Source organism: Pelophylax lessonae (assembly GCF_965119305.1).
Source record: "Pelophylax lessonae genome assembly, chromosome: 6".
Lineage (NCBI taxonomy): Eukaryota > Metazoa > Chordata > Amphibia > Anura > Ranidae > Pelophylax > Pelophylax lessonae.
In genome coordinates this window covers 50,348,289-50,368,791 of record NC_138773.1, presented here as the reverse complement: position 1 = coordinate 50,368,791, position 20,503 = coordinate 50,348,289, and the positions used below count along the sequence as shown (strand labels likewise).

Genomic DNA, 20,503 nt, shown 5'->3' with positions numbered 1-20,503 from the left:
ATAACATTGAGTGAAATAAGACATCTTTCCAAGGGCATTAAGTGAAGTATTACTTTGGAGGTGGGGGGGGGGGGGGGGGGGGTTATACAGTCTGTGCATTCATATAAAAAGAGATTTATTTAAAAAGGAAAAAAAGTCTTCAGAAAATGGGTCAGAGCTTAAAAATGTCTTCAGATGTAAGGTGGTCTACTTTGCTTCACCTACTTTTAAGTTTATATTTTGAATCTCCTGCTTCCTTCTTTTCCCCCTCATCAACATGCTAATAACATTTTTTTTTTAAATAAAACTTTTCTATTTTTATTACATACCTTATTTTAGACTTTGTATTTCTCTATGCAGTGCAGGCAGATTGTGGCTGGTGGAAGGGTTCAGCAGGGTGCTGTACATAGCTTTCTGAAAAAATCACAGCACCCGGCCTCATTCACATAGGAGACCTATCTAACTCACCAGTGTCAATGCAAAAATGGAGTTGGCCTTATATGGGTGTTATTGGAGTATACTGGGAATTACTATGACGCCCCCCCCCCCCCCCAATCCCTTTTCTTCTTCCATTTGGGATCAATAAAGATCTTCTGATCAGATCTGAACTAACCATCCCCTCTCTCCTAATTACTAGCAGAAATAAAAATTCTACTGCATTGAAGCAATACAGCTTGGTCACCACCTCACCCCTGGACTGTGATTGGACAGTAAGGGAGCAGCTGAATACTGATGAGCTCATCACTATTCTCTCTTCTTCTTTCAGCATGACTATTGTCATCACATATACATGTAGCACACCCAATTGGCTCCCAGTTCTGACTCTCCCTCTCTCAGTCTAATGCCCTGTACACACTATCAGATTATCTGAAGACTTTTGTCTGCAGACTTACCAAAACCATATAATATGAGGTCAAACCTAAACACTTTCAATTTGTATGCAATCCAGCCAGCCCTTGCACTACATAGAAAAGGTAAATCTGAAGACAAAAGTCTGCAGATAATCTGATAGTGTGTACAGGGCATAAGCTCTACAGGAATGGTATTACAGGCTGCAGATGTCAAGTCAAATTCTGATACTTACACCAGCTCCATTTAAAAATATATTTTATGATGACCTAATAAATGCATTATTGAAGTATTTGGTGTATTTTGCCTAGAATTTAGCTTTAAGATATAATAGAGCTCTCAAAATCTTTCAGATACCAGGTTTCACCTGAATTTTGCACTGCAGATGTCTAGACTGGAGATTCTGATCTAAATCTAAATAAAATACCAACAATTTTTTTAATTCCTGTTTTACATCTAAGACGATAAAAAGCTGTTATAGATCATACTGTTTTAAATGTTCTGGATATCCTCACAGCCAATACAATACAATAAATAAAATACATAAAATAGAATAGCATTGCAAAGCCTAATTTTATCCTACTTTTTAATTTTTTGGATAGATTATTATTTCAAAGCCCAATTAAAAATGTGGGTAGATTAACATTAATATCCCCTCCTATTTTTAAAATTATTTTTAATGTTTTAAAATGTTAAAGCCTAATCTACCCACATGGTAACATTTTGGATAGATTAACATTTCAAAGCCTAATCACCCCCAATTACTAAATTTTGGATAGATTAATGTTTCAAAGCCAAATTACTCCCAATATTTTAGTGTGGACAGATTAAAATTTTAAAGCCTAATTTCCCCCAAGTGTTTTACATTTGGATAGATTACCCTTTAGAGCCTAATCCCCCCTCCACATTTTTAAAAAGCTTTATACATTAACATTTGAAAGCCAAATCCACTCCTTTTAAAAAAAAATTGCACAAATAAACATTTCAAAGACCCCCCCTCCCCGAAATGTTTTATTCTTGGGTAGATTAACATTTCAAAACCTAACCCCCTCCGTTGGTTTACATTTTGAATACATTAACATTTCAAAGTCTAAACACCCCAATTATTACAGTTTGGAAAGATTAACATTTCATATCCCCACCCCCAATTTTTAAAAAATGTGGATAGATTAAAGGAGTTGTAAAGTCAGAAGGTTTTTTATCTTAATGCTTTCTATTGTTTTTCAGGGGTTGGGCTTGGCCCCCTTAGTTCCAGTGAAGGGGAAACTCTTAAGGCGTCAGCATACCAGAACAATTTGGACAATTTTATGCTCCCAACTTTATGGGAACAGTTTGGGGATGGCCCCTTCCTGTTCCAACATGACTGCGCACCAGTGCACAAAGCAAGGTCCATAAAGACATGGATGAACGAGTTTGGGGTGGAGGAACTTGACTGGCCGTTAGAACACCTTTTGGAATGAATTAGATTGGAGACTGCGAGCCAGGCCTGTCCTCACATATGGGCTTCTGGAGGAATGGTCAAACATTCCCATTGACCCACTCCCAAACCTTGTGGACAGCCTTCCCAGAAGAGTTGAAGCTGTTATAGCTGCAAAGGGTGTGCCAACTCAATATTGAACCCTATGGACTAAGACTGGGATGCCATTAAAGTTCATGTGCGTGTAAAGGCAGGCGCCCCAATACTTTTGGTAATATAGTGTAGATTAAGTAGACGTTCTTTCAAGTTTTCACTTCTGCCTGTGAGCCCAATGGGGAGATTGTCCCCCACATTCTGCCCCTGTGACACCAGGACAAAGAATAATCCTGACAGAAAGTTCAAATCTCCCTATGGGGATGACAGAAAAATCCTCACAGTGGCTCTAACCCTTTTCCAACCTAATCCAAAACTAAATATAGGGTTTTGGTTGGCATAAATATTAATTAATTTGCTACTTTTAGAATAGGATAGCATGAGCTTCCAGAAACTGTTACAGTATATATGAGTATGACTTGGCTGTACCATATTAATTATTATTATTGTTATTATTAATTAATCTAAGAAAACAAAGACAAGTGACAGAGATTACACCTCTCAGAGCCATTCGCGGAGGGAGGTGGGAAGGTGGAAGGAGCTTCCGGGTGAGCAGAGGAAGAGGAGGCACCGTGCAAGGACTGTCCTTCTTCGGGACAAGCAGGCAATGGATTTCCAGGTAACTTAGCCAAGGGACTGCTTAGCGGGGACAGCTGTGCAAATGAGATAGGAAAACACAAGTGACAATGGTAAAGGTGAGGACATACGCAAAAACACACACACTGGAGTTATCAACATCAACCAGACACAAACTTTTTTTTCTTCAAGAAAACAGCAGCTTAAATATTTCTGGTCACCTGGAGCACCAGGTTCCAGTACATGATATGGCATCAGGAAGCAGTGTTAATTTTGGCAGCAAATTTCAATTTAGTTTTAGTCTTAGTCTTAGGACTAAAATGGCATTTTAGTTTTAGTCCCATTTTAGTCTTCTGCAAGTGTTTTAGTTTTAGTCGTATTTAGTCGACTAAAACTCCAATATATTTTAGTCGACTAAATGTCTTACATTTTAGTCGACTAAAGCTCATTTTAGTCATCTATAATCGAATGGGTGTAGTTCAATTGTAATTTGTAATGCATTATTTAAGCATTTCTCTACAATTTCCAAACATATTATATACTACTGCTGGTCCTGGAGTGGAAAATCTAATATTCAAAATCTAAATTTTCATTTAGTTTTAGTTAAGTCTTTTGACTAAAATGCCCTTTTAGTTTTAGTCGTATTTTAGTCTTAAGACTAAAATGCCATTTTAGTTTTAGTCGTATTTTAGTCATCTGAATTATGTTAGTCGACGAAAACGTTTTAGTCGGTTTTAGTCGACGAAATTAACACTGTCAGGAAGACACATTCCAAGCCACTAACTCCTGGCTAATTGATATGCTAAATTCCCAATTTAGAGCACAAAAAAAGGTCACCTTCACATCACTGAATGATGAAAAAGGAATCGATTGACTGTGAGATACACCACTGTTTTTTATTTCATTTTTTTATCTCCAATCTGAAGTACGCTGTCAGTTGGATCTGAGATTCTTTTTTTTTTTTTTAATTATCATTTTTTTAACATTAATTAGTTATCAGCCACAGATTTTAGTTTTGCATTTCAGTAAAGAAAAAAAAAATGACTGCTTCAGCAAAGCCTGTTGGATTGATTAACTTTAGATTTTTTTCATTCATTTCATTTTTTATTAGAAGAAAAAAAGAGCATTTTTCAGATTGCCAAAATGATCAACAGAAGAAAAACAACAAATTCTCTCTTTCCAACTAGCATTATAGTTCTACAATTTAAAATTACAGATAAACATCAAGCAGAGATTGTAATATTTTAGATATGATAAGGAAAAAAAAAAATGAATAAAAAAAAAAAAAAATTGATAGAATGGGTAGATTTAAAATTATATAATTAAAGTGATTATAAGCCTTCTGTTTTTTTTTAAACCAAAATAACAAACGTCATTGTTACCTGCTCTGTGCAATGGTTTTGCACAGAGCAGCCCTGATCCTCCCTTTCTGGGGTCACCGCAGGCGCTCCAGGCCTCTCCTCTTTGGCCAGTGCCTCCAGGGAAAACTACTTTCCCTGGGGGCACCCTTGCGTGCTCGCTCCAGAGCCACCCAGTCTGCATCCTGGCATTTGATTGTAAGCAGTGGGAGCCAATGGCTGCTGCTATCAATCTTACCAATGAGGAGGGAGACAGCAGCGAGAGCCGCTCAGCTGAAACTGCGTGCACATAATCACGTAGATCTACATGATTCTGCACAGCCGAGCCGCCCTGCCACAGTAAATCTGCGTGGGGCGGTTGGCAAGTGGATAAACTAAGTGGGTTGTTTTACAAGGTGATCATTTACAACCACTTTAAAGTTATGGTAAAGTCTTTTTTTTTTTTTTTAAAAACAAACATACTTACCTCCTCTGTGCAGTTGGTTTTTCACCGGGCAGCCTTGATCCTCCTCTTCTTGGGTCCCTCTCCTGTGCTTCTGGCTTCACCCTCCTATTAATTGCCCCCACAGCAAGCAGCTTGCTTTGGGGGCACCCGAGCCATGCTGCAGCTCCATATGTCCATTCAGACACGGAGTTACCATTCGGCCCGGCCCCCTCTCTCTCCTGATTTGCTCACTGACTTTGATTGACAGCCGTGGCAGCCACTGGCGCCGCGGCTGTATTTCAGCCAATCAGGAGGGAGCCTCCCAGGAAGGACGAGGGACTTGTGGACATCGCTGGACAGAGATGGGGCTCAGGTAAGTATTAGGGGTGCTAAGGGGGGCTGCAGCACACAGAAGGCTTTTTATCCTGACCTTACAACTCCTTTAGCCTCGGTTTCCACTAGTGCGGCTACGAAGTCGTGCTACTTCTAGCACGACTTCGTAGCGAAAGTGAACTGCGGCTTCAGTGAGACTTGTCCCTCATATATAGAGGGAAGTCGCACTGAAGGTGGCTCAAAAGTAGTGCAAGATCTACTTTTGAAGTCGCCGCAACTGAAGCCGCGGCAGTGGAAACGGGCCCCATTGAAAACAATGGGTTTTGACTTGCTGTGCGACTTGACATGTGTCAAGTCGCACTGCAAGTCGCACTAGTGGAAACCGAGCCTTAAGGTGTGGTTTAAAGTGTAAAGTAAAGGCAATTTTTGTTGTTGTGGATAGAGTGAAGAGGGATTAGGACATCTGTCAGGTATTTATTGCTGTCTCTGCCCCCCGTTAGGGAGATTCACCCTCTCTATATGTCCTGTTTACCATTATCACCAAAAGTGAAAGAAAATCCCAAATTTTGGAGTTAACATCAGAACAGGAATAGAGGGGAAATCTTCCAATGAGGGCACTAGTTCTGGTGGTGACCTTGGGATTCCCTCACTTTTGAGGGATTTCCTCTCACTACCTGTTTTGACTATGGGACAGGAAATTGAGGGAATTCTTCCCTTTGAGACACATATGGCAAAAAAAAAAAAAAAACTTAACAGGGGTTATAATTCTCCCTTTCTCGATCTAAAAAAAAAGTTTTGCCTTTAGTTACACTTTACCAGATCAAAACTAAAAGTATTTTTAATTACAGTGCAAGTACCTGAAATTTGTTTTACATTAGCTTCCCATAATCCCCTGTGCATAAAGAGTCAGAATGAGAGCAGGGACTGTGCCAGTCAGGCTCTGTTCTATAACACTGGGAACATGCTTACAGAAATAGGGAAGACAGAGATGATGCCATTTTAACCACTTTACCACCGGATGATTTTGCTGTCTTCCGTCCAGGCCACTTTTTGCGATTCGGCGCTGTGCGACTTCAACTGACAATTGCGCGGTCGTGCGACGCCGTACCCAAACTAAATTTACGTCCTTTTTTTCCCACAAACAGAGCTTTCTTTTGGTGGTATTTGATCACCTGTGCGATTTTTACTTTTTGCGCTATAAACAAAAAAAGAGCGTTTATTTTGAAAAAAAAATTTTTTATATGAAATTCCCCCCAAAAAAGATGTAAAAACCAATTTTTTAAAAAATTTTTGGCCAATTTGTTTTCTGCTACCTATGTTTGGTAAAAAAAAATCGCAATAAGCGTATTTTGATTGGTTTGCGCAAAAGTTATTGCGTTTACTAACAAAGGGAAAGATTTTTGGTGTTTTTTTTTTTTAACGCGTAATGGCGGCGATCTGCGATTTTTTTTGTGGGACTGCGACATTGCGGCGGACAGATCGGACCCTTGACTGACATTTTTGACACTTTTGGGGGTACCAGTGACATTACTGCAGTAATCAGTGCTATATATATGCACTGTTACTGTAAAAATGACACTGGCAGGGAAGGGGTTAATTTTATTGGAGAGGGAGGGGTTAATGTATGCCTGGTGCTTACTGACGTGTAGGGGGGGGAGGTGACTGAGTGAGTCATGGACAGATCGGATGTCCAGCTATGCTGAACAGTCCGATCTGTCACTCCCTGTCACTATGGAGATCCGCCCGCTGTGTTTACACGCCGCTGCTCCTCCCCTGGCTCGACTCCCGCTGTGAATGAAAACAGCGGGAGCAAGCCTCCGGCGGCGTGCAAGCGCCGCCCAGAAGGGGGAGTGTCTGACGACGTTAATACTACGTCGTCAGACGATAACGAACCACTTTGCCGCAGTAGTACTACCGTACTCAGTCGGCAAGTGGTTAATGCAAGCAGCAGCATTATCTATGACTTCAGGGAAGGTTGAGCTGTGTTCCAGGAACATGCTTGCAGCTCTAATAGTACTGGCAGTGCCTAAATTATAAGGGGGCAAAAGGGGAAAAACTGCCCTGGGCCCTCATACAGAAGGGTCCACCTCTATACAAAAATTATATAAAACAACATATAAAAATGATATGAAATTTAAAAACAATACAATAGTATAAAATATATCATAATAAAAAATCTTTTTTTTAATTAAATTTATCTTGGGAAGTAATATTTTGCTGGCCATCATCTGTAAAAGTTATTACTCTGGACTGTTATATTGCATTGTTTTAAAAAATGAATTTAAAGCTGGGTGCTTTATGTATGATTGTGTGTGTGCATGAATGACCTCAGAATGACGTTGTGTCATGCATTTTAAAAATGTGTGACTGTCATTGAGAACGTAAACCAAATCTGTGTATCAGGGGCCCCCAGAACCTGAATTGCCCCGGGCCCCCAAAGGTCTAAATCTAGCCTTAAGTACAGGTAAGCTATATGAGTATGATTGCCAAATGGGCAGTAAAATGTATTATTACTCTAGTCTAGTGGGTCTAGGGAAAAATCTATTAGGATGTGACTTATTTCAGAATTTTCATCCCCTGGTGTTGATGGTAATAGCCACTGCTAAGACAGAGGGAAGTCTTCAAGCTGCAATTAAATAAAAAAATCTAATGATAAGAACAGTTTGAGTAATGTGATCTAAAAAGAAAGACAATATAGTACCTCTGTAATCCAACAAGAAAGTCTAACTCTATTCTGGAAGAAATCTTAAATATAAAAATGCAATTCAAAGGTAAAACTATTTTTTAAAGCTGGACTTTATTTTTTGCATACCTACAGTACATATGGCCAGCTTGGTTTGATACTGTATAAGTATGAATATCTTAAATCCCAAGGGCTGTTGGGGATGCTGTAAATCACTTTTAGTACAGGGGTCTTCAAACTATGGCCCTCCAGTTGTTCAGGAACTACAATTCCCATCATGCCTAGTCATGGCTGTGAATGTCAGAGTTTTACAATGCCTCATGGGAAGTGTAGTTCCGCAACAGCTGGAGGGCCGTAGTTTGAGGATCCCTGTAGTATGTCAAAAAAGCCAAGGAATTTCCAGTCACAACTTACCAACCAGCCTGCGATCAACCAAATTACCTGTCGAAAAGTATGCATTAAAAACAGGGGTTTATTTGCACACATTTGCAAATACATGAGTAAGCTGCAGGCCCCAGCAAGGCACCCTTTTAACTGCAGTCCATAACTCTACCTTTAAAGAGTCTCCGCAATGGGAGCACATGTATTCTGATGGATATAGGGTGGACAGGTGACTGGAGGGAGCCCACCCCTCCTTAACGGGGCACACTAAATACTCAGCACATTGCACAATGGCAGCAAAGGTGTCAGTGCGTTGCCTGACCAATATGTAAACAGTACCAAAATGTGGTCACCTCCTCCACCTATAACTGGTCTTAACAGCAAGGAGCACTGGAAGGGCAAACGCATGTCAAAAAAGCCAAGGAATTTCCAGTCACAACTTACAACTTAAGGTGGAGGAGGTGACCACTTTTTGACATCACTCTAGTAGCCTGCACTACATACAGTGATATTTGCGATATTTCAGGTTCTATGTGTGTGGCTTCCCTCTCGCATCACCACCATGTAAAGGACTGCGATCTTTCAATGCCTGTGCAAGAAGCTTCCCACTTTGCACACAGACTACAGGGGGGGGGTCACTCACTCTGCACCACCATCATTCATAAAAGATCTTGTATTTTTTCAGTGAATACAAGGGATTCTCTTATTAGATGAAGTGGAGAGGAAGGCCGGGGACCTCACAATCTACACTTGCCTTGTAGATGTCACTGAAAAAAAACAAGCAAGAAACCACCTGTAGTCAGTGTGCACGGGTGAAGCCGTTCGCATAGCACCTGGAAGACCGCGGTTATCAGTTAAATGAAAAGTAGGCTTTCTCTGATTGGATGAGATGGAGGTTGTCAGGTCAACGACCCTCCTCTCCACTTCGTCCAATCAGAGAATGCTTTGTATTCACTGCATACTTCCATTGAGCCAAGCTGGTCCAATGTAAGTGGAGGGCCCTCCTAGGTAGGTGCTAGAGTGAGTGTATATAGTTTTTGGTCTCTCAACTTCACAGAGAGACAGAAGGCAAATCTATGTGCTGTCTGCTTAAGCGAGGCTGTGATTTTTTAGCAGAGTCTGCTCAGTGTGCTCTGGTGTGGCTCATAATGTCTTGAAGTTCACACTGGTCTAGTAGCTATGGAATGTGCTAGACAGTGGGTGGAAATATCTATACAGGCCTAGCCAATTAAAAGGGGGGGGGGGTGCCCCTACGCATTCTGGGTGACTGTATTTATATTTGATGAGCACATGGGCTCTGGGTCTTCCTCTACAGAGAGAGGTCCAGGTGGGGCGGGGCCGTCCACCCCTCTTTAGGCACAAGCTGCCATGTGGCCTCAGGTGGGCAACCTAAGAGCCTGAAACAATGAAGCTGAAATCTATGAGCTGACTGAGGGAGGATGACCACAGATCCTTTCTGATTTCTGATACTACTGAGGAAGGCTGCTGCTGGTGCTTCAATAGCCTTGTGAGTACAGACACCCCCCCCCCCCACAGGAGATCCCTGGGACTTGTGCTGTTAAATCCCCCTCCTGGTGCTAGAAGTCAGTTGCTGGGTGTAAGCTAAAGGGGACACTGGCTAGTGTCTTAAAGAGGCAAAGTTCACTGAGTTCCTTCTGCTACAAAGGGACTTGTTTTTTCCGTAAAGCTGCTGTACGGTCCTACTGATAATCTGCTACACAGCTCTATTGAGAAAGTTTTCCTCATTTGTGAATAGTTAATTAAGAGTATCCTGCTAATTCCCTTCTCCTATCCAAGTTCTCCAAATAAAACACAAAAACAAATCCCCTGGACTGGTCATCGGAGATAACGAGCGGAAGAGTGTGTGCACCTGGCTGTGTGAAAATACCCTGTGCTTGGCTGTGGCTCAATCAGTGGGAGACTTGGGCACAAATATTTAAGCTGATCCTTTAGGGGTAGCGATACATAAGAATGCAAAAAATATAATTTCTAGAGTTTAGCTTTAGATTAGCAATACATAGGCATGATCTCCGAAGACGTCACCGGATGTGATGAAACGCGTAAGATTGAAACGCACAGCATAGTGACGTGTGACGTAGGTGGAACGCAAGCTGGAAGTTCTCCCGCTTGCTTCCACGCTATCGGCTTGCGCTGAACACACGGTCACAAGCGGCTGTATTAGGGCTGCATTCGGGTAAAACCCCGGTTTTTTATCCTACGTTTTTGCTTATTTGCACATAGCTCTGTAAATATTATTTTTGCCCAAACGGGAATAAACTTATATTGAAGATATTACACTATCTGGAGCTCCTTTTTTTCCTTATATTCTTTTGGCACGAGGGGAGAGGAGACAGAGGGGGATCCCACCATCTCATCTACCTGGAGCAAGCCATAAAGAGAGCCCATTCCAGCCTGGACGGCTATTCAAGCTCGATTGGTCGTGGTGCTATAAGGCATACATGACCCTCGCCATCCGGTAAGTGATCGAATCTTACCATTGTCAAGGTGACATTATAGCTATATGGATTACTACTGAGTGGATTGAGCAATCATCACGCTGAGCACTTGCACTTTTCGTTTGGAAATTGGCACTGTTTGCACAAAAGACTCACTTTATACAGCATTATTTGTTGGACTTTTTAATCTTGGACTTTCACACTCATAAATGTTATATGGAATAAGGTTTATTATATGCACTTATTATATTTGTCACTAATACCAATTTTATGAAATTTATTATACTCACTTATAATAATATATATTGTAATTATTTAAAGCAAGCGCTATAGTTAGTCACCTAGACTACTTACCTGCAAACATGTACTGTAAATACAGATTACCTTCACAGATATGGTGAACTCCATGCTTCTTAAAAATGTTAGAATAAAGAAAAGTGCATGATGTGATGCGACAGTTAGTAAAGGGGGTTGAGACATCATCTAGTGAGGAACCCCGTCATTTCCTATAGAAGTCCTGCATTTACAGTATGTGGGTCATAGATTTTTGCTCAAAGTTTTAAATCATCTAAAGATACCTCTCCAGTATATGGAAAGCCTTCTGAAGTTCTGTCCAGATTCTATGTTTGCATTCTCTGGGGGAAGTTATTTTTGTCATTTTATAAGTCTTTCCCCAGCAGGGGTCTTGTTCTAAGACAGAAAGGACACACTATAAAAATACTTCTCTCAGAAGTCTGGGAATGGCTACAACTAATGGCCAGGGAACCACAACTAACAAGCCAGCTATGTAATCTAACAGCCTTATTTGAAGTGTTGTTAGTAGTAGAGAAGGGAGGAAAATTAGACAAAATGAAAAAAGTGTTAGTCCATTCCTCCCAACAGTCCCGGATTGGATAGGACTTTCCCACATTTTAACCTTTGTCCCGCGGTCCCCGTATATAGGGGCTTTGTCCCATATTACTCCATTATATGCTAACAGCCTAGCAGGGCATGAATCAGTGTGAACATCCATCCAGCACAGCCAGGGATTGGTGGGCAAGCTTGCGGGGGTACTGACGCAATGAGAGTGAAAGTGAGTGCAGCTGTCAAATCCAACCTCTGCTATAGGATGAGAGGCAGAGGACACTATAGTGGTGGGTGGCGTGATGTGGGGGGGCAGAGGATACTACGTAGGGGGAGTTTGTAAAGGAAGGGCAGAGAACATTACATGGGGGGGGGGGGCAGAGGATACTACGTAGGGGGAGTTTGTAAACGAAGGGTAGAGAACATTTCACCGGGGGGGGGGGGGGGGCAGAGGACACTGCTTGGGGGGGGGGGGGGGCTAGAGCACACTGCCATAGGGGGCAGAGGACACTACAGTGCAGGGAGGTGAAGTAAAGGGGCAGAAAATACTGCTTTAGGGGAGGCAGAGGACACTACAGTGTGGTGGATGATGTAAAGGGGGGCAGGTCTTTGCTATGGAGAGGCAAAGGACACTACTCTATGGGGGGGGGGAGAGGCAGAGGGCGTTACTGTGGTGGGGGGGGCAGGTGACACTATTGTGGGGGGGATGATGTGAAGGGGAACAGAAGACATTGCTATGAGGCGGGGGTCAGGGGACACTACAGTGGGGGAGGGGTGATGTGAAGGGGGGTAGAGGACTGCTACGAGGAGGCAGAGGACACTACTGTATAGCAGGGGCAGACTGGCAACTTTTGGCCCAGGGGGCAAGTACAAACTAGATGCCCATGGTGCAGCGACTTGGCCCTCCTCCCACTCTCCCTCTTCCCGGCCTCCTCCTGACCCCCATTCCAGGCTAAAGCTCTGCTCCAGATACTCTCTACTCACCGGCTGAATCAACCTGGCCAACAGGGGGCAGTTGGGGGGAGCTGGGACAGCTCTGTTGGGGCTGGCCAAGGGAGGAGAGTCTCCAGTGGGGCATGGAACCGGCCTCTGCTCAGACACAGTTTACACCATCCCTGCTGGACATGGAGGCTTGTGGTCTGTCCTTGTCTTTAACCCGCACTCAGTAGGTCAGTGGCAGAGACTTTTTACTTCTCTTTACCAGGATTTCTTTAGACATGTCTGTGGCAGAAGCAGTGCAGCCTTTTTACAGGACATCAGAGCGGCCCAGGGGGCAATTGCCCCCCTGCCCCCTGGCCCAGTCTTCCCCTGCTGTATGGGGGAGCAGAGAACATTACTGTAGGGGGGACACTACTATGGGGGGGGGGCGATTTGACGGTACTGTGGGTGGGGGGGCACAGGACACTATGTTGTGTTTTTATTGAGGGCTTGATAGTTATTTATTTATTTTTTTATTTTTAAAGGGTACTACCCAAACACCCCTCCATGTTGTCCAGGTATACCTCGATCTCTGAAGGTTTTCCTCACCCTGGTCTATAGCATGGCCACAGTATCTAACAACTCCTATAGCGTGACCACAGTCTCCAACAGCTCCTATTTTGCATTGACGCAATTTCTAGCCATCTCCTGTTCCATGCTCCCAGTATCAAGCAGCTTTCAGCAGCACTATGTTCAATTGTTTTTTAATATGTGAGACCCTATGGTAATATAAAAGGCCACATCTACCAAGAATGTTGATCACCACTGGCTCACATAAGCATCTAAGCTACAAATTTTAAAGCAGAAAAAAAAATTGACAATATTTTAGTGTTCTTTTCTGACCGTATTTCCTTCTCTGCATAAACAAAGCTAAGGACACGCTGGCCCTGATTAGCTGCAGGAGTTTAGTTTTTCTTGATGTTGGTATTAATGTATCGTCACTGAATATGGGAACAGGAACAATCTCTCCAGAACACGCCGGTCTGCTAAACTCCCCAGGGCCTTCTAATTTGTTGGTAGAATCAAATCTGGGGACTTTAAAGGCCTGGGAATCGTTTCCGTTGCAGAGGCTAAAAAAACAACACAAGGAAAAGGATTTCTGTCAATGACCCGTACAGCTAATAATCCGCTCTTATAAATATCTAAACAAGGGAATCATGTTACTGGGTAATCTAAAACTAAAGTTCATGGAAAAAAAAAAAAGAGGATATTAAATGTATTGCCAGCAGGTGGCGTCAACGCTACAAGCCAGTAAATCTGTGATAATCAACCAAGGTTGAATAGTGTTTAATTATATATTATTTAATATCATTTTTTTAAAATTTGCAGATGTTTCTATTATTTTTAACTTTCAGTATTTGTGGAGAATCTTGATTTCACATTTAAAGTTGACCTGTCACTTAAGGGCAAATTAACAGAGACCCTCCTGCTTATGCTTGCCTCCCCACATTTACTGTATTTTGCTGCTGTCCTGTCATACTTTCTCCCAGCTTCTGAGTGCACACAGCATTATTATACTTGAAGTATCGGCAAAAATGATTTTGTATGTTTACACAGGAAAATTAAAGTGTCCCCTATCTAAGATTGATGCAGCATTTGCTGTAACTTTAGCTTCTAATAGCATGCACACCCCTGCTGGCCCCCGAAAGTCCCAGCTATAGTATGAATATCACAGGAAGTTGCTCATTCAGCACCTCCTCCATTTAGAAAAAGTATTTTGCATTCTTTTAGCAGAATGCAAGGCATTCTGGCAGGGGCGTAACTACAGGGGTTGCAATTGCAACCGGGCCCCATGCTCCAGGGGGCCTGTGCAGCTCCCCTGTACACCTGGATAGAAGGGGTGGCGGGAGCAGCATGTAGAGAAATCACTGTCCTCCTTTTTCCTCCTGTAGCTGCAGGAGGAAAATGGAAGAGATTGGTTCCTCTGTATGCTGCCCCTGCCACTCCTCCTATCCAGTTCACTTGTGTTCTGTTGTCTCTGGGCCCCTGTGTGCTCCCCCGGTCCCCCCTACTGTGCTCCCTCCCCTCTCCTGCCGACTGTTGCAGGGGATGTGTCATAATAGAGAACCAGGAAGGGGTCGGTAAATCTGTAATTTACCAGCTCCTTCCTTTTCTGAATGGACAGAGTCATAGTCAGTGACACTGTAAATGGCTAAAGGTCACACTTGCCACCGGGGCCTGGCCTTCCACCACCATGGGGAGGCCCCAAGATGGCAGGAAGGGGGCCCACTGCAGGACTTGTGAAAGGGTCCCGCAACAAGAGTAAAGGGCCCCAGGATCAGTGGGAAGAGCCCCAGGCTTGAAGGGAAGGCATAGTTGCCAACATTTGAAAAAAATTTCAAGGGACACTTTGCAGCACAGCTATCAATTACTTACCACACCCACTTCCATGAAGCTCCGCCCACTCCACATAATCTCCGCCTACTTATCAGATTATAGGGTCTATTCAATATAGAGAGAATTACAGGAAACGATTTAGCAGAGCTTAAAATAAAGGAAAAAGCAACCAAAAAATAGAATGTGTTTCCTCTGTGTCTTTAAAAAAAAAAAAATTCTTAATAAAAAAGCTGAATCTGATTATATGGTCTTTTTAACCCCTTTACGACCGCCCGTGGCAGATCTACTGAGGCAGGCAGCCGCTCCTGGGCAAACCGACGTAGCTCTACGTCGCTCGCTCTCAGGAGGCTAGGGACCATAGCTGCTGAGCAGCAGGCGACTGAAAAGGCTGGTGCTGAGTGCGCGCTGGTGACAGTCTGATACTGCGAGGGTGGGGCCCGGCTCCAAACTGAAACCTAATCATGCGCCACCCACGCTACGCTACTGGATAGGCACAGAGGCCAACCCCCACCATGTTCGCCCAATCACAGGGTGCCCAGCGGCCATCCTGAGCCTGAAGATCATGGCGCTGGAGCACAGGGAGACATTAGGAAATAAAAAGGTCAGACTCCCCCCTCCATCTTCCCCAACGCTCCACCACTGGCCGGGACAAGTCCCGGCACAGTAAGTTAGCCGGGAAGAGGTCCTATTCGCGGGACTTTCCTGTCAAAAACGAGACAGTCGGCAGCTATGAAATATACGGTGGGCGGTCCGGAAAGTGGTTAACAATAAATGTCTCTAGCTTGCTTCCTTTTGTTGTATCTGTGTGATAAGAGCAAAAAAATACTCCTGTGCAGTGTTATTTCAAGCAATATTATCAGCCCTACCTCTGTGAACGGCAGAACAGATTTTCCCCTATGTTATGGTGATGAGGAGATAAGGAGGTGTTCTATAGTTCTGTTCAACATTGTTCTTCCATACCAGGCAAAAAAAAAAAATTAAAATAAAAAAAAAAGAAGAAATGCAGACACTACATTAAGGAACTGCTGCAATTTTTTTTTTCTTAAAGCGGAGTTCCGGCCTCAAAATCGACTTTGGGCCATCCGCTTGCTAAGTGTCACCTGAAAAAGAAATGGATAATCACAATTTATTTTTTGTTTACTTACCTTGTTATTGAAGAAAATATACTCACCTTTCTTCCTCTTCCTCCCTGTGACGAGACCAATCTCGCCACTGGGCATTGGAGAAGCCTGGTTGCTCGCCTCCTGCAATGTGACTATGGACCCTCTCATCAGCCCATGCTAAACGTAAACCCCATGGCGATTTGACTGTGTTTGTGGCATCTGAGCGCTGTTTGGTTATGTTGAGCGCTCAGATCCAGGCTATCTGGGGATGGGTTGAATGTGGGGGTTCTGTTCAGTAGACTGGGAGTTATGCATTTTTGTGTCTTTTTGTGTTTCTTTAACCATGTGGCTAATGGAGTCTTGCCTCTATCCTGGAAGCTAAACCTTATTCTTGGAAACTGTAAGGCACAGGAAGTGCACTCCTAATATGGTCATTCCAGGAAGTTCAATGAGGAGACGAGACGGACTGTCTGAGGTGGCTCTCCATTTACCTATTGTCGGTTGTGCTAATGAACTTGCCTGCTGTCTGCTAAGAGATGTATTGACACCCAGAGTAATGTGTATTGAGAGCTCGTTAGGGAACCATTGTTCTGTGTCTGGCTATTGTGTACATTTATTACCCCCTGGGGGCTTCTGTTCCCTTGCACATGGTAGTCCTTCTGGTCAAGCTATCTGACCAATCACTGCTGACTCATTTTCAAGCCCTCATTTGCATGGCTGGAGAGGACCTTATGGGGAACTGCAGGTACTGTGCAATTGACCAATGGGAAAGCGGTTGTTGGGGGAAGGATGTTCCAAATTCTGTATAAAAGTGTGCTGTGTTCTTCCAACAAATGTTGTTCCTGTTTTACCCTCAACTCAGAGCTTTGTCTCGTTATTGGGGGGGATTTATTGTATGCTGTTCCAGTTTGACTGCTAGGAGTGTAAACCCTTCATATGGTTTTTCCTATTCAGCTGTATGCAGCATTCATAAGGTTCCAGCTACACTGTTTGCATCATTCCTTGGTTTCCAGTTCGGGAGTTTGGTGTCCTGCAAGTAGCAGTGCCTGTAGCTCTAGAAGGGGAAGATCTCCTAAACGGTTTTAACCCTTTTGTGTCCGGGGTGCCGTTACAATTGGTGGCAAGCGGCGGGATCGTTCCCACAGCCAGAAGGACAGCTACAGGAGACACCATTCCGTGGATTTACAAGTTGGGGGCAACGCATGTCTCAGTACAGCAACCCTTAAAGCAACAGGATGGAACCAGCAGTGGAGTACAGATATTCTCTGAAAGAATATGACCGTATGGTGTGGTTACGGCTGAGCTTATTCGGACCCAATCCACTGGAGAGATCCAAGCGGTTCGTGAGGAACTCAGTGTTCATGTCTCTGCTAGACAGGGCAGAGAGAGAGGGCCAGCTAGCACATTGGGAAGAACTCCAGCGGCAGGTACAGTTAAGGGAAGAGGAGAACCCAGTCTCCATTCCCCAGCGGCAGCCTGATTTATTGGGAATTGGGAGCCCAGTCTCCATTCTCCAGCAGCAGGCTGAGTTACAGGGGGCAGAAACAGTCGGTCCTGTCGCCCAGCAGCAGATTGATTTGTTGGGAATTGGGAGCCCAGTCTCCATCCCACAGCAGCAGAGTGTCCTGCAGGAAACACAGAGCCTAGTCTCCTTTCCCCAGCAACAGGACACTGTATTGGAAGCAGAGACAGTCGGACTCCCTCCCCAGGGGCTGGAAGTATATTTGGGAGAGGAGCTTGTTACCCCCTCTCCCCATGGACAGTTTGATTTGTTGGGAATTGGGAGCCCAGTCTCCATCCCACAGCAGCCGAGTGAAGTGCAGGGAATTGGGAGCCCAGTCTCCATCCCACAGCGGCAGAATATTTCATTGGGAATTGGGAGCCCAGTCTCCATCCCACAGCTACAGGGCTGTTTAGCCAAAGGGGAGACAGTCGGTCTTCCCCCACAGCAGCATGGTGGGTTATCTAAAAGGGAGACAGTCGGTCTCTCCCTACCGCAGTATGTTGATGTATCTAAAGGGGAGACAGTCGGTCTCCCCCTCCAACAACCAGGCTCCAACCAGGCTACTTCCGTGGTAGCGCTTGCAACAGGGCAGAGCACCGCTGGTCTCTGCCCACTCAGCAACCCACCAAGGCAGTCTACCAGTCCCCCACATAGCCAAGGTGAGGCACCTGGACATGGACGAATTTCTCTTCTACCCAGGTGTAGTAACCAGTTATTTTGGGTGGGCTGTACTGCTGTTTCTGTTTTGTGGGTGGGCTGCTGGACTAACAAGGGCACTGACCGGCAGAAGGTCAGATACCCTGTTAGTCTGTTTGGAAAAGGGGAGAAATGTGACAAGACCAATCTCGCCACTGGGCATTGGAGAAGCCTGGTTGCTCGCCTCCTGCAATGTGACTATGGACCCTCTCATCAGCCCATGCTAAACGTAAACCCCATGGCGATTTGACTGTGTTTGTGGCATCTGAGCGCTGTTTGGATATGTTGAGTGCTCAGATCCAGGCTATCTGGGGATGGGTTGAATGTGGGGGTTCTGTTCAGTAGACTGGGAGTTATGCATTTTTGTGTTTCTTTAACCATGTGGCTAATGGAGTCTTGCCTCTATCCTGGAAGCTAAACCTTATTCCTGGAAACTGTAAGGCACAGGAAGTGCACTCCTAATATGGTCATTCCAGGAAGTTCAATGAGGAGACGGACTGTCTGAGGTGGCTCTCCATTTACCTATTGTTGGGTGTGCTAATGAACTTGCCTGCTGTCTGCAAAGAGATGTATTGACACTCAGAGTAATGTGTATTGAGGGCTCGTTAGGGAACCATTGTTCTGTGTCTGGCTATTGTGTACATTGATTACCCCCTGGGGGCTTCTGTTCCCTTGCACATGGTAGTCCTTCTGGTCAAGCTATCTGACCAATCACTGCTGACTCGTTTTCAAGCCCTCATTTGCATGGCTGGAGAGGACCTTATGGGGAACTGCAGGTACTGTGCAATTGAACAATGGGAAAGCGGTTGTTGGGGGAAGGATGTTCCAAATTCTGTATAAAAGTGTGCTGTGTTCTTCCAATAAATGTTGTTCCTGTTTTACCCTCAACTCGGAGCTTTGTCTCATTATTGGGGGGATTTATTGTATGCTGTTCCAGTTTGACTGCTAGGAGTGTAAACCCTTCATATGGTTTTTCCTATTCAGCTGTATGCAGCATTCATAAGGTTCCAGCTACACTGTTTGCATCATTCCTTGGTTTCCAGTTCGGGAGTTTGGTGTCCTGCAAGTAGCAGTGCCTGTAGCTCTAGAAGGGGAAGATCTCCTAAACGGTTTTAACCCTTTTGTGTCCGGGGTGCCGTTACACTCCCTCTGCGGCCCGCGCCATCTCGTCCTGCTTGCATTGATTCCTGGGAGCTGGAAATCATCACTCCAAGGAATCAATGCGCCTGCACCGGCCCCGCTCGTCACTTCCGGTGGAGGCGCGTCATTCCCTGCTAAACAGTTTCTCGGCATGCATAGAAGCTGTCCAGGGAGGACGCGCCTGCCCCGGAAGTGACGGCGGGGCCGGTGCAGTGCATTGTGGGACTGAAGAGGACATGGAAGAGGATGAAGAAGAGGACGCGATGGCTCCACAGCGTGCCCTCTTCAATGCAGAGCGCCCACAGCGTGCCCCCTTTCAATGCAGAGCACCCACAGCGTGCCCACTTCAATGCAGAGCGCCCACAGCGTGCCCCCTTCAAATCAGAGTGCCCACAGCGTGCCCCTTTAAATGCAGAGCGCCCACAGCATGCCCCTTCAATGCAGAGTGCCCACAGCATGCCCCCTTCAATGCAGAGCGCCCACAGCGTGCCCCCTTCAATGCAGAGCGCCCACAGCATGCCCCCTTCAATGTAGAGCGCCCACAGTGTTCCCCCTTTCAATGCAGAGCGCCCACAGCGTGCCCCCTTTCAATGCAGAGCGCCCACAGCATGCCTCCTTTCAATGCAGAGTGCCCACAGCTTGCCCCCTTCAATGCAGAGCGCCCACAGCGTGCCCACTTCAATGCAGAGCGCCCACAGCTTGTCCCCTTCAATGCAGAGCGCCCACAGCATGCCCCCTTCAATGCAGAGCGCCCACAGCGTGCCCCCTTCAATGCAGAGTTAGCACAGCGTGCAGAGAGACCAGCGTGCACTTACCTGATGCAGCAGCGGCTTCTCCTCAGTTCCCGGCGTCTTCCGCATCTCCCGAGTCCTCCTCCTCCTTGGCCAAAGGCAAATATCGCCTTTCGGCCAATCAGGAAACGGCTTCCTGATTGGCCAGGAGGAGGACCCGTGTGACAATCGCGAATATTCATTTGCGATTGTCACACAATGGGTGGGCTCAGGGCGCACTACTCTGCGCCCCAGGTCCACCCTCCAAACCGCCACCTAGTGGACAGGCACAGAGGCCAGCCTCTGCCACAGTTCGCCCAATCACAGGGTGCACGCTGGCCATCCTGACCATAAAGTTAATGGCGGCTGGAGCGCAGGGAGAATTAATAGGGAATAAAAGGTCAGACGGCCCCTCCTGCCTCCCCCACTGGCCGGGACAAGTCCCGGCAGAGTAACGGGACAGTTGGCAGCTAAGGGAAGGGCCCCAGCCAGGGGTCTGGGGGGCCCTTCATGGTTTCTTGCA

At 45.1% G+C, this 20,503-nt stretch overlaps 1 protein-coding gene across 2 annotated transcripts in view; it reads right to left on the bottom strand.

Moving 5' to 3' along the window:
- RGS11 (regulator of G protein signaling 11) overlaps positions 1–20,503 on the bottom strand; it is a 259,340-nt gene that overhangs the window by 7,864 nt on the left and 230,973 nt on the right. Inside the window, exon 18 of one of the 2 annotated variants that reach the window (XM_082260013.1) lies at positions 2,897–3,051. The exons of the other annotated variant lie outside the window; for it this stretch is intronic. Within the exon in view, the coding sequence (XP_082116139.1) occupies positions 2,897–3,051 (155 nt within the window). The remainder of the gene's footprint in view (positions 1–2,896; positions 3,052–20,503) is intronic. 2 annotated transcript variants of the gene reach the window in all.